The sequence below is a fragment of the Prinia subflava genome, chromosome 1 (assembly GCF_021018805.1).
Source record: "Prinia subflava isolate CZ2003 ecotype Zambia chromosome 1, Cam_Psub_1.2, whole genome shotgun sequence".
In the NCBI taxonomy this organism is placed as follows: Eukaryota; Metazoa; Chordata; class Aves; order Passeriformes; family Cisticolidae; genus Prinia; species Prinia subflava.
Window position 1 is genome coordinate 84,902,749 of NC_086247.1, and position 13,417 is coordinate 84,916,165.

Here is a 13,417-nt window from a genome sequence, read left to right on the forward strand (position 1 = left end):
AGAGTTGCTTTGTGTATGTTATCTAAGGGAATGCTCCACAGACTTTTTTAGTTCTTATATGCTTCTATAAATACGTGTTTGAAGTTGAGTAGGAGGACATTAAGCAGTCACAATATGCGTGCTGTAGGAAGGAGTGTTGTTGTCAATTGTAGTACTATAACCAGATTTACAGCTTCTGATCTTGATATCAGTTGCTGCTGCCATGGGCAAGTCCCTTAACTTTTCTGGTTTTCACTATGTTCATCTGCTGAATGAAGGCAGGGGGAAGGTTCTTCCTCAGAAGTGTTGTTTCTTTATGCTTGTGCTGTAGCCTAACCCATCCTTATTATAAAACTCCTTAAGTTGTTTTTGTGCTCAGAAATCACCTATTCATTCCTTGTATACAGTACTTTACTAGATATGTTTTGAAGCCATGGTTGAAACATGCCAAATTTTAATGGTGGAAGTTGATTGTGTTTTGTCATAGCGAGATTATTTACCTACTAAAGTAGAGTTCATTGGGATAATATTAGAGCATGGGTTAACCAGTGTAAAAAAGGGCCAGGCAGTCTCTTTGGGAACATTTTGGGCTTGAGGTAGAAACTATATTTTAAGTTTTTAGGAAAGGTTGAAGACCCCTTTAGCATTTATATTCCAGGTAAAGATACTGTGAGATACAGAACCAGGTTTTCTCAGTTTCATAATATCCAAAGAATCACATATCTAAACACCTTTCGTCTCCTGAGATGTGATGTTTTATAGTGTGGAAGCAAAAACCCAAGAGCAGCACTTTACTGCTGGCCTTCTTCATTTAAGGGATCCAAAAATACTAAATACAGATTGTCTGAGTGGCTTTTTTAATGATTTTCAGTTTGTCATGTGAGCATCAGTTTCCTAATCCACCTCCACCATTTACAAAAATAAAAGTTATTTCTAAGCCTAAAGTTGCTGGCATGCCATAAATTATCTACTGAGTGAAAAGCAAGTTTACAGGACTTAGAAACGTTTTTGTCCAATGCTTTGACCCAAATCCAGTAAGATGATGTCTCTCTTTTCTAGAGCAGTGACTGCTTCATGTTGCCCTGCACAGCAGGTTCCTGCCCAATCCCAGCAGACAGATACATTAAAAAAATAAAGTGTGATTTATCAGGGAAGAGAGAAAGACAAGGGAAAAGTGACTAATGACTCTGCTATGAACTTATTTGCTCTTTGAGAATGAAATTGATACATGTTACCCAGACACTCATATTTCAGGCTTGGAAACCTGAAGGTAACAACAGCCCCTCAAACCATTTTTTGTTCCATTTGAAACATGCTTCAGTCTGATTTTCTTAGAAACCTTTTGCTGAAGTACAATCCAGAAATATTGGACATCCCAGGCAAAATTCTATCCCAGCTTGGATCAAGGAGTGGAGGAGAGAGTGTGTCAACAGGCATCTGTATTGCTACCACAAAAAGCTCTAAAAATCTTTCATAAGTCTTTTATATGAGAGTGTTTGGTATAAAAGTGTCTCATTCAGATAAAAAAATATACATTGGTCTGTGGTAATAATTCTGTAGATAATTTACATACAAAAGCACATCACTATGAAAGGGTCCTCTGGTAATATATGAAGTGTGATTTTTTTTTTCCCCTCCCACCCCTTATTTGGGATAATTTGGAAATAAAGAGCTTACTATACACCTTGTAAGTTTTTATGTATTTGTGTAGTATATATTTAATGTGCTCATCTACAGCTAACAACTCATTTGACTTTCAGCCATCCCAGTTTGAACAGTGCATTATTCATTCCTTGCAATCTCTTAAAACTGTGTTGGACTGCAAACCTGGAGAAGCCAGTGTAAGTTTTGATTTATGTTTTCATTTTTGTTCTTCTTCTGAAACTCAGTAGTAATTTACATGAAAAGAACTTTCAGAGAATGATCCAAGGATATATATATATATAACTTTCCTCTTTATTTTTTCCCATGTGCACCTTTTCACTTGTGCTAGCTTTTAGGCTTCTGTTTGTACTTCATTTGTTAAGAGTAATTTGTGTTTATGGGGTAGATAGAACCTGTATTTAAATCCTTGAAGCTGTTCTTCTGGAAAAAAATGCAAATGCTACTCATAATTTTCAGGTAGCAGTAGACATTACATCTAAAATAAAAAGGGCAGTGGCCATTCCTAGGAGTTACTCTTCATTCAGTGTTGAATCCAAATTACTTGAAGAACTTTAATTCAGTTTTTTGTGCCCATCTACTCAGTACTTTGAGGCCCTGATTAATTGAAACATTTCATGGTTTTTTTCAGGTTTCAGTGTTCTAAGGGAGTTTAACACTTTTCCAAACTCCCTTGGGGCCCTATGTATAGATATTGTTCCTCTCTCTTCATTTACATTAATCTTTCTGACTAGCTTGTCTTTTCTTATCGAACATTATTCAAACGAATCTGCATTGAATTTACCTGCATGATGAATCTTTTTTTTAGGACACAAAGACCTTGAAATATCCTGGAAGCTTTTGTTGCAATTCCATTAGTTGGCAATGACACATACCACATATACTAGGAGTTCCTTCCTTTTACCATATCTCCATGCTTATCAAACTGTTTACTGGGACTTGCATTGTCTCTCCCATTTTTAGGATAGAGAAAAATTGAAATTGATCCATAAGAAAAGTGTCCCAGCAGCCATTTCTTTAATTGTGTCATCTCTTTAGGGGTGAGTTACTCAGGCCTTCCTTGAGAATAAGGCCACATGTGAAGTTGTTCTGCTGAAATAATATGCTTGCATCCTCAGGTTTTCCAGCAGCAGAAGACACAAGAGGATGTGTGCCAGCTAAGCATTGGGATCATGCAGGTAACCTGAGCGCTTTGAAGTACGAAATTGTCAACACAAGTGATAATCAAAAGTGTGTGTGTTGTACCTTACCCACCTTCCAAAAGGAGGTTTAAGTTGGTGCCTGTGTTATTCCTCTAGTACACTCTGGGATACTGAGAAATGTTTGACTTTAAAAGTAGGTAGAGCTTACTAGCTCAATCCGGTGATGGCAAATCCTCAGAGAGTAAGTAACATATTCAAGTATTTTGTTGAATGTGATTGTTTGAGATTTTACTGGCAATTGCAACTTCCTGAGGTGATGCCATCTAACATCTATATACTGCAGTGAGAGAAGAAATGCTGATTTTCATCAGCTGAGGATCTGGCTTTTAATTTTTGTAGCAGAAAACAGTGTTCTTTGTGACAAATTCTGATTTTTTTAATTGATTTGAAATTAGGTAATAGCATTCTTTAGGTTTTTGAACCATTTTAATAGTCTCCTCAAATAAGAAATCATGAGCCAAAGCAACAGAAGGATTATAGTGAGTCTTCTTCAATTTTTACTTGGGATCCACTGTTCACATTGAGCACATGAAAACTGTTGACCATGCTAATAATCAGCAGATTATCACTGCATCATTTTAGACATGCATCATGAAAATTACTTATCAGGATTAAAAATTACTTCTTTTCTTACAAATAAACTATGATGCATTCAAAATAGAAAATATGCATCAAAAGTTGTAACTAAATGTTCTGTATTTATGTAAGGTTTAAGACAAAACAAGGTGATGATTGCTCTGCTTTTATTGAGTGGAGTGAATTTTACAACTTTTTTTAGTTTTGACAGAAAATTTACATCTTGTTTTATTATTTCCTAGGGTTTTATAGATTGTTTGGAACAACTGAGCACCAAACCTGATGGTGACATAGATACATCACAGTAAGTAAAAAGAACTAAGATTTATGTGTAGTATTGTGCAATTGTGTGTGCAAGTCTTACATTTCAGTGGGGGTGTGGTTTTATTCCTTCTGTATTTCACATTTTTTATGAATACTTCTGCTTCTGAATAGTGATGCTTTGAAATAAGAGCAGATACTTTTTATGTAACATTGTGTGGCATCATGTAATAAAGATCACCCAAGATGATTGATATTGCCTTACTTACACCGTTTTCTTCAGTGACACAAGTTGTGTGCCATTGAAGCAGATGTGTTGGTTTTGACATGATTTACATGGAATTGGAGGTACTTGTCACTAAGTAACACCCCGTCATGGTGAAACATCCCCTGCCTTTCTTTTCTTCCCTTCTAATTTTTACTGATTGTATTTGTATTTCTGCTAAATTCATGCAAGTTGTTTGCTCAATGAGTGCTTATAAGCCACTTATTTTAGAGACCAAAACAAGTCAGAGTAGCCTGAACTTCCAAGAGTTACAAACATTTGTGGAAAGCCAGAGACTTGGCAAAATAGCAATTTGCATTGGAAAGGGCAAATTAACTCTGGTTTTAATGAAATGTCTTTTTCTTTCTATTCAGGTGACCATTGGCTGAATAGGTGTAAAAACAGAATCTGTGGCAAAACAGAGAAATTATAGTGGAAAAAAAAAAAAAAGCTTTAGGAAGGAAAAGAAAGGTCTTGTAGCTAAAATAGCACTATCAGACTACCAAGCTCCTCCTGCAGGCTTTGTGGGCAACTTGGAAAAACTGAACATGGGCTGCTTTGTTGTCTGGTGTAAGGGGAGGGGATTGAAACAGGATTGCATTTTATTCCTGTTGATTTCAATCCATGATGTATCAAATAATCAAAAGCACTATACTTTTGTGTATACTTACTTTTTAAACAATATTCCTAGTCTTTCAGTTGATGTTTCATCTCCAGATTTGTTTGGAAGCATTCATGAAGAGTCAAGTCTTTCTTCAGTAAGTTTGGCTTCTATATCTAAAAGCTGACGTGAAAATACTTCTAAAAGATACAGGAATGTTGCTCTTTTTTATTGTTGCAATGTTGTCAATATTGTTTATTTTGGGTTTTTTTTTATAGAGAAGAATTTTTGTATTCTGTAAGCATTTCTCTTGTTGAAAGCACCGCTTTTTATAGTATCTTAGTGTACCATGTTAATGTAACTCATGAAAGTGGTTTTTGCAAGCAGGTCCTCAGAAGCTAAAATGGCATCACAGAAATCAGTGAAAATAGCACTGGTGTTAAGTCAGCTGAGCATTTGACTTCTGATTTATGATCTTGTTTTAGATTAGAATCAGTCTGACTATTAGTTACTTTTTAAAACCCACAAAGATATAGATATTCAGTAATACACTTTTCCCCAGAAAATTTACTGAGAGTAAGTGTTGGTTATTTGTTTAACTTGTTTGATTTGGGGTTTTAAGAAGTTGGAAAAAGATTTTTAATACTCTTCACACTTTGGTTAATGTACTTTCTTCTGTTTAAGCAGCTGATGAAAAAAACGTTAGTTTTACCTGCAAGAAACCTACCGAGAACCTCCTGTGAAATTAATATTCTTTGGTACAGGTTTTTAATGTTGTCAGAAGCCTAACTTTGCCTAATTTATAAGAGCAATAAGCATTTCAGCTACAATAAAAAAGTCACAGATTGCCCAATTGGGGCAAGTTTCTGAATTGTAGACTAATAACTAGTTCTTTATATAATTTTATTCTTGCAACACAGAGATTTGATATTAATTGTTGACTTGTGGCTGGGGCTTCTTCCTATATGTCATAGGTACAAACACTTAAAAAAAAAAAAGAAATCATAATTTTAGATAATGTCTGGCTTCCATGGTATCATTTTCTTACATAAATCACAGGACATTTTGTCTTCTCTTTCTTGAATGAGAACAGAGAAAGTGAGTGATTGGATTAAGATTGGTCACTGTATTTTTTAAATTCACATTTTTTAAATAGTCTTCATGCTTCCTGATTATAACTTCAAGTAGAAAGCAACTCTCAGTCCTAGTCATCGTATTACTGAAATACAAAACTGTCAGGAGTTCTGGGTCTGAAAGCCAATACCATTTTAATCAGATCAGTGCTGTTATGGTGACTTTACTGTCAAATAATTTTGTCCTCAAAATATTTTCACAGTTAATTTTTAACTTTCATCTGAGGTAGAAAAATAGTTTGAAATTAAAAGAAGGAGAGGGAGAGAGGGAAGACCCAATCTATTTAAATAGTAGTTCTGTCTTGTTTGGTTCTCTGATTGGAAACTATATCTTATTATATCAAGATCAAGGAAAGGCAATTGTGGTATCTCAACTCCAGAATGTATATAACTCTCTTGTAGTTAAAAATAAAATCATTGAAGAACAGACATAACAACCTAGAATTTCTTCAAACTGCTGAAATTATATTATGTGGTTCAGAACCTTCTAGTATTTTCAAGTTGGTGAGTGCATTTGTTCAGTACCTTCTTCCCTTGTTTTAGCCCACTTCATGGGAAAGTGAAGATGATCTTCAGTTGATCTTATGATGGTCATAATTCTTAGTATATTTCTTGAAATGAAGTAAAATCCAGAAACAGCTTCCTGGAAAGCTGTCCAAACCTAATTTTTGTAAAGAAGTCTTAACCACAGTTCTGTATTAGTCACAACTATTCCAATGAATGCTCTGGATCCTATAAGAAGCATCATGTTCAATTGTCATACCTGATATTCATTCAGTTCTCAGTAGTTTATTGACAAAAGTATTTGTAAACCCTACTTTATTTATGAGAATGTTTATTATGAACAGAGTCAGTAAAAAAATGCTCTACATACATTTACAGTATTGGTTATGCTGATACTTCTTTTTCAACTGTTATGCTCTTTCTTATCTTAATTTTTAGGAGCAGAGACTTTTAATTGCACTCAGTAACTGCCGTTACCTGGAACGTCATACCTTCCTAAATATAGCTGAACATTTTGAGAAACATGGCTTCCAAGGTGTGGATAAAATAACTCAAGTAAGTGAGAGCACTGGAATGAAGCATCATTGCTTGAAGATTTTTATTTGGTTTACCTTGTGTGAAAAGTAGATGCAAGTGTCCAAACATCCAAAAATGACTCCTGATTGAGCCTTTCACAAATGGGTGGGACTTCAAGCATTAGTTGGACAAAAAAACAACAGGGATATGGTTCTGTGTGTTCATACAGGGCTTAAGTAGCTAGTATAGAAAATGTGAGCTCTTGTTCAGGACTTGTGTGTTCAATGGCAGAGCTTATCAGATTTCTTAGTAAAGCTCTTTAATGTCACTGTGTTCTCTTAATGCAGAGAGTAAAAGATTGTTATCTCAGGGATATACTTGATAAATTATTTCATCTGGAAATCTGCATTACTGATAGGTCTTGTTCATAAACTAGTTCATGGTTTTTTTGTTGTGTTTTGGGGGGGGTTGTTGTTTTTTCTTTTTCAAAGAACGAAAATGTCAAAGTGGGTGGCAGTAGCTGTCTCATTTTCCTGCCTTTTTGTAAAGATTAATCACTTCTTATGAGAAATGTTGTGACTTAATCCTTAGGACCATAAAGCTAGTATATTTACAGAAATATTTGTTTGTTGGAAGTAAAATGTTATCTTTTCCAGTACGGAGTACAGTGTTTCACTCAAACTGATTATTCAACTATGTAGTACATCCTTAGTCCCATTATGCCCGAATGTTGCTTGAATTTCTACAGCCTAAGTAGTTTTGAATAGCATTTGCTATTCCATAGGGATTGCTATGATTTGTATGGTTAGTACAATATAGAAGATTACTCTGGATATTGCCATTTTTTGCTACTGAGAGTTGATCCCAGTACAGCAGTTAGAAACAGCTAAGACATCTGTTATGTATGTGTTCAACACCCTGCCTTGCACAGCCACAAAGTTTGGTGTGTTTATAAATGACCAAATTCAGATGTTGAAGTGGCAGATTGATTTCAAATCTGCATTAACCCTTTGAAAACTCTGACTGGTGCAATACTGCATGTATGGGGCACATCAGCGGATAATGTCAGCTGGGGAGATTTGGATAATTAGATAGTCATCATAAGAGGGCAATTTTTGAGCCCTTTATTAATTTTAAATGAAGATGGAAGCCCATAGAGGGATGCGTTGATTGTTTCAGTTTTTTCTTATGTCAACTAAACTTCTGAAAGTTTTTAATTTAGTTCAACATTAGATTAAAAATTGTAATAAAGAATTGGCAAATTTTTTTTAAGATTTATTTTTTATCTGAAAAGACTGAAAGTAAGTTATACTTTCAAATTCTGTCAGCTTTATAAATTTAATTTTAAAGTGAATTTGGTAGTATGTTTTAGGAAAAAACATCTGTTCTTACACAGGGCTGGATTTTTAAAGTTGCCTTTGTTAGTAGGCAAATCATTATTGTCTAATAATCTGAAGTACAGAAATTATAAATGGTAGCCAAGAACATTTCCTTACATTCTATATGGTTATTTCAGGTTTTTTTCTTAGTGTGCCAAATACAAAATTACATAAAGCAGCCAAGCATTACATTGTGTTCTTAGCACATGCTACCTTGGCACATACTCATGATTCTTGTACTTTTCTGTGGAGATTCTTTAATTCAACTTACCATCAGTTGAGTCATTTAGGAAGTAGAAAAAAAAAATGTAGCCCATAAAATTTATCCAGCTCATTGATTAAGCTCCTGAATAAAATTGTTTCCACAGTTCTGATAATTAGATAACGTCAAAAGGTAGAGGCTCAAAATGGCTTTAATGCAACAATTGAAAACTGTAGTCACAGGGATGTTCATAGCAGAAAGACAACGATGTGAGAATTGAATATTTTTGTAAGCATCTACTTGAGGATCAGGAAAATGGGTATACACAGTGGATGTTAAGGACTTCTGCTCTGCTTCCTTCCACCAATCCTGGGCTTAAAATTACTTTCAAATTAATTGTTTGTTCTTTCTTGCCATCGTTCCACCAGCTGAAAAACAGTTGTATATTGAACTTGAAACAAATTGAAGAGAACTTGTATGAAACAAAAAAACCTGTATCGAATATGCAGATGATCATTTGTACTGAATGACTGCACAAGTGGAAGGTGGAATTACTTAATTCTAAAACACTCTGCTGAGGAACATTGAAGCAGTTGTTTCACAGACTCTTTGAATGGGTGCATATTTTCAGGGACTTCACACTCCAGCTTACTTTTCCCACTAGTTCAGAGATAAATAGGAATAGTCTAAGGGTTGTTATTTTACCTAATCATAAGAAATTGAAGTGAAAAATGTCTTGAAACCTGTATGAGAGGAAAAAAGAACAAGATTTCTGTACCTTCTTAAATGTGTTCTGATTTTTAAAAATAGGCAGTCAGGTAGAAGGGAAAGAGGAAGAAAATAGCCTTGATCTTCTTATGCCTTATCAAAAGCTTTCCTTTGGGATGGAGATCCTCTTGTGACAAATCAAAGAAGGTTCATCACCTAGAAAAGCAGGAAAGTTATGGTGTGTCTTGTTTCTGAGCACCAGCTTCACCATTCCAACTTTCCTAACACCACCTTTTACCCCAATAACAACTGCTTTCCCTTACACTTGTGATCTCCTTCCTGGAAGCTTCTCTTCTTCTGTTCCTGACTCAAATATTGCAGTTCCTTTTTCTCTTCATTTAACAAAGTAGGCATACCAGAATTGAGCACAATTTAGAGACATCGCTCTAGTGAATAAGGTTCAACCCTTATTCTACAGTTTGCAGTATTAAATCCTTAGAAAGGAACAATAAGGAGTTTTTCTTTCTTTTTCTGAATTCCCAGTCTGCTCTAGAGACCTGCTTTTAAAGCAGACCTCACTTTTAAACCCCTTTACTTCAGGAAATTATTATTCATATATACGTGTGTGTGTGTGTGTGTGTGTGTGTGTGCGCGCACGCCTTTTCCCCTAGTTGTTGAGAAAAATGAACGCTAGTTTAAAAGCTTTATTTTTGTGTTGTTTAAGTTCTTATTTTTAAAGGTAAATGCATTTCACCAGAAGTCACATGAGATTTTGATCTTGATTTTCATTTCATTTTATTTGCATTTAGCATCCATGACTATGTTTAGATACTGGTGTTCTACTTCAACATTTTATGATATGCGTTGTATTATAGAATCACTGTAGAAGCTATAATTACAGGGTGTACCTATGTTTAATAAAAAGCTTTACATAAAATTTAAAGTTGTTCAGATACAGTGAACAGATTGTCCATATCCCCTTAGCTTTCAGTGTGGCTAAGTTGTGTGAAATACAAAAAAATGCATGGAGAGCTGTTAGAGAAGAGTTCTGCTGATGTTAATGACCTGCAGCTTCTGCTTCTGCTGTACAGAGATTTGCTGAAGGAGAGAGAAGTCCATAGGTTCTGTTTCAAAAGACAGAGACTTCTAAATAATGTAATTTTTTAAATGTAGTGAGAAACTGTAAAATTAAAATTGATAAATCTAAAGTTTTATACAAAAATATTCATGTTTAAGGATGGAAATTTTTATGGGTATATTTTAAAGCATTCACAAAATTCAGTTGTTTACTTTGCAAGATAAAGACCTGACGTGCAGTAAAAAAAATCATGCCAGTAGACAGTTGCTGAATGGTCTGCCTGCTTAGGCATTCCTTGTCTTTTTCATGAAAGTGTCTATTGCTGAATACAATCAGGAAAAAAATTTATACTGGGTAGGATGGACAGATAATATGGGAGTTCTTAAGTTTTTATATACGTAATTATGAATTGAAATGTGTCAGTAATTGCTGCTTTTTGCTGAAATTAAAGAAGACATGAGGAAATTTTTGGGGTATGTGATTAAATTCTTTTAGTTAATGACTATTTACTATGTTCTTTCTCTTTCCTTTTTTTGTTTAATTTTTAGGTTAGTATGGAATCCTTGAAAGAACTGGATCAAAGACTGTTTGAAATGTACATTGAATTCAAGGCAGATCCAATAGTTGGGTCATTAGAACCTGGCATTTATGCAGGATATTTTGATTGGAAAGATTGTCTCGTTCCAACAGGTAAATATCTGCTTATTAAACTCAAAGGATTTTAACAGTGATTGATAGGAGCTAAAATATACTGTACAATTAAAAACTTTTTTCTAGTCTGTGTTTTTAACTTTTGACATGTTCTCATTATGAGTTCTTTCTCACAGACTTTACTTAATTCCTAAATCATTTTTCAAATACCCCCAAATGATTAAAGCTGCTTTCATTATTGATAATCTCTTTAATACTTGTTTTTTGTGATTATTTTGCTTCATTGCTTGTATATAATAGAAAGAATTATAAAAGCCATCTTTGCTATTTTCTTATGAAATTCATTGAGGTAGTTTGGGATATTTTCCAATATAATCTGGCTACTTTGATAATAGATGTAATTACAGTTCTCAAAAGATAAAATTGTGAGAAAATGTGTATTATAACAGTAGTTCAGCAAAGAGTGTTAAATCGTCAAAGGGCAGGTAGAAGGTGCGTAAAATAACTGAGATGTTAGTCATTATTGAGATGCTTTAATGTCCTCTCTTTTGAAGAAGCATAATACATAAGTGAGCCTGCCTCTTTTTTTTTTTTTTTTTTTGCAGTAGTGAATGCTGTGCACACTTAGGTCCTTTGGACATGTAATTTGTCCTATGTAAAACTGATTCATTTAAATCACTTATCACATGAATGTCTGGTTAATACCAAGTAGAAATTAGTTGCAGTGACATAGTACATGGTATTTTGAAGGTGATAATGTCCTAAGCAATTTGTACATTCTTGTTTCAACTTTCTCATGGAGTTGTATGTGGCAGATGTAAAAATTCTATGGTATTTAAAAATTCAATATGGAGGCAATTACAAGAGGCACACTGGTAACTTGTAAATCAAGAGCTGCAGGTGCTTGTTTGCTCACAAACAGAAGGATCTTAGAATTTATTACTTTAGACAAAAGTGTCTCTTCCATCTCTTGTTACGACTTTTGTGCTCAGAATATACACTGATGAATATACACGTGATAAAACGTACTGTGGAAATAACTTAGATACTCATCTTGCACATTCAGAAACATGTATGAATAATACATAACTTGTCATCATATTTGAAGTATGTTTTCACTTGGCACATTTGGATTCCCACCATGCTCATTTCTTGATCTAGTGCATTGGCATCTAGGGTCACCTTGCCCTTAGGATTATTCCATAGTTTTTTCTTTGTTTAAAGGGAATATTGTATTTCTAATACAATGGTGGGCCTTAGCCTTCTTCTTGTCCAATTTATTGTTAGTTTAATATACTTTCTCTGTAACTTTGTGGCATAAATTAAAGTGAAGACAGTGAATATTGGAGATACCTGTTCTAGACATGTTAAAAATGAACATATAGACACTTCTTTTGTGCTTCTCCAGCTTGATGATTAATTACCTTTCCGATTAATTAACCTCTGTTAAATGTACTCTGTTGTCTACTGGTGTAAAAGTACCATGATTTAAGATCAACCAGCAACTAAGCATCACACAGTTGCTCTGTCCCTCCTCTCCTACCCTGGTAGAATGAGGGGGAAAATCAGAAGGGTAAAAGTCAAAAAACACACGTGTTGAGATAAGGACAGTTTAATAATTGAAATAAAATAATAATAGCAAATTTTAATGAAAAGGAAAATACCAGAGATATAAATAAATCAGAAGGAAGAAGAAAGAAAAACAAGTGATGCAAATGAAAAATAGTCACTCACCACTAAGTGATCTATGCCCAGCCCATCCTCATCCAGCTTTCCCCCTAGTTTATGTAGTAAGCATGGCATCATATGGTATGGAATATCCTTTGGCTAGTCAGGGAAAGCTGCCCAGATTCTCATGGATCCCCACCCACTCACTGGCAGGGCAGCATGAGAAACTGAGAAGTCTTTGACTTAGTGTAAGCATTGCTCGGCAGCACCTGAGTCGCGGGTGCGTTACCAACATTACTCTCATACTAAACACAGTACTATGCAAGCTACTAGGAAGAAGATTGACTCTCTCCCAGCCAAAACCTGGACAAAGAGTAGCTTTGAGGACCTTCACTTTTTTGATTGTAGCAATGATTCAATGACCCTGGAAATATTTGGTGCTCGGAAGATAAAAGTAGTAAGTGATTAATAAGTCATCTCTTCATGAAGGTAGAGGAACTTCATTATTAAAAAGGGCTGGGTGAAAAAAAAGCCTTTTTGTGGGGCAAATGAGAATTAGACTTCTTCCAGTATTCAATCAAAAAAAGAAAAAAAATCACCCAAGAGCCATAAAATTGATATTTCTCCATAAACTGCTGTTCAAAAGCAACTTTAAATTGTACACTGAGATTTTAATCAAGAAAATCTAGTCATACATAATCTAAACAATGCAGTTAATACTGGAGTAGACATGCTATCTTTTTTCTTTTCCTCTTAGAAAAACCCAAAACAAACAAAGCTCTATGTTACACTTAATCTCCAACAGCATTGAAAAACACAAATTTTATTAAACTGAAGTGGCATACATATGACTGGGAGTGGGTCTTGAGTCAAACATGCTGTTCACTCAAGGTTTTGTTAAAGAGTGACATATTGATTTGTTAAGAAAAAATTGTATATTGGAAATTATCTGTTTTCAGTAATCTTTGTCTGCAAAATGTAAAGATGTGATTTCTTTCATTTGCCTGGTTTGGATCTTGACTTTAATAGCCT

General features: G+C 34.5%; 1 protein-coding gene across 1 annotated transcript in view; it reads left to right on the plus strand.

Annotated features, from left to right (window-relative positions):
* Nucleotides 1-13,417, plus strand: part of EXOC2 (exocyst complex component 2) — a 127,705-nt gene that overhangs the window by 80,853 nt on the left and 33,435 nt on the right. The window contains exons 18-23 of the mRNA XM_063401340.1: nt 1,740-1,820; nt 2,760-2,819; nt 3,662-3,723; nt 4,637-4,703; nt 6,622-6,738; nt 10,615-10,756. Of these exons, the coding sequence (XP_063257410.1) occupies nt 1,740-1,820; nt 2,760-2,819; nt 3,662-3,723; nt 4,637-4,703; nt 6,622-6,738; nt 10,615-10,756 (529 nt within the window). The remainder of the gene's footprint in view (nt 1-1,739; nt 1,821-2,759; nt 2,820-3,661; nt 3,724-4,636; nt 4,704-6,621; nt 6,739-10,614; nt 10,757-13,417) is intronic.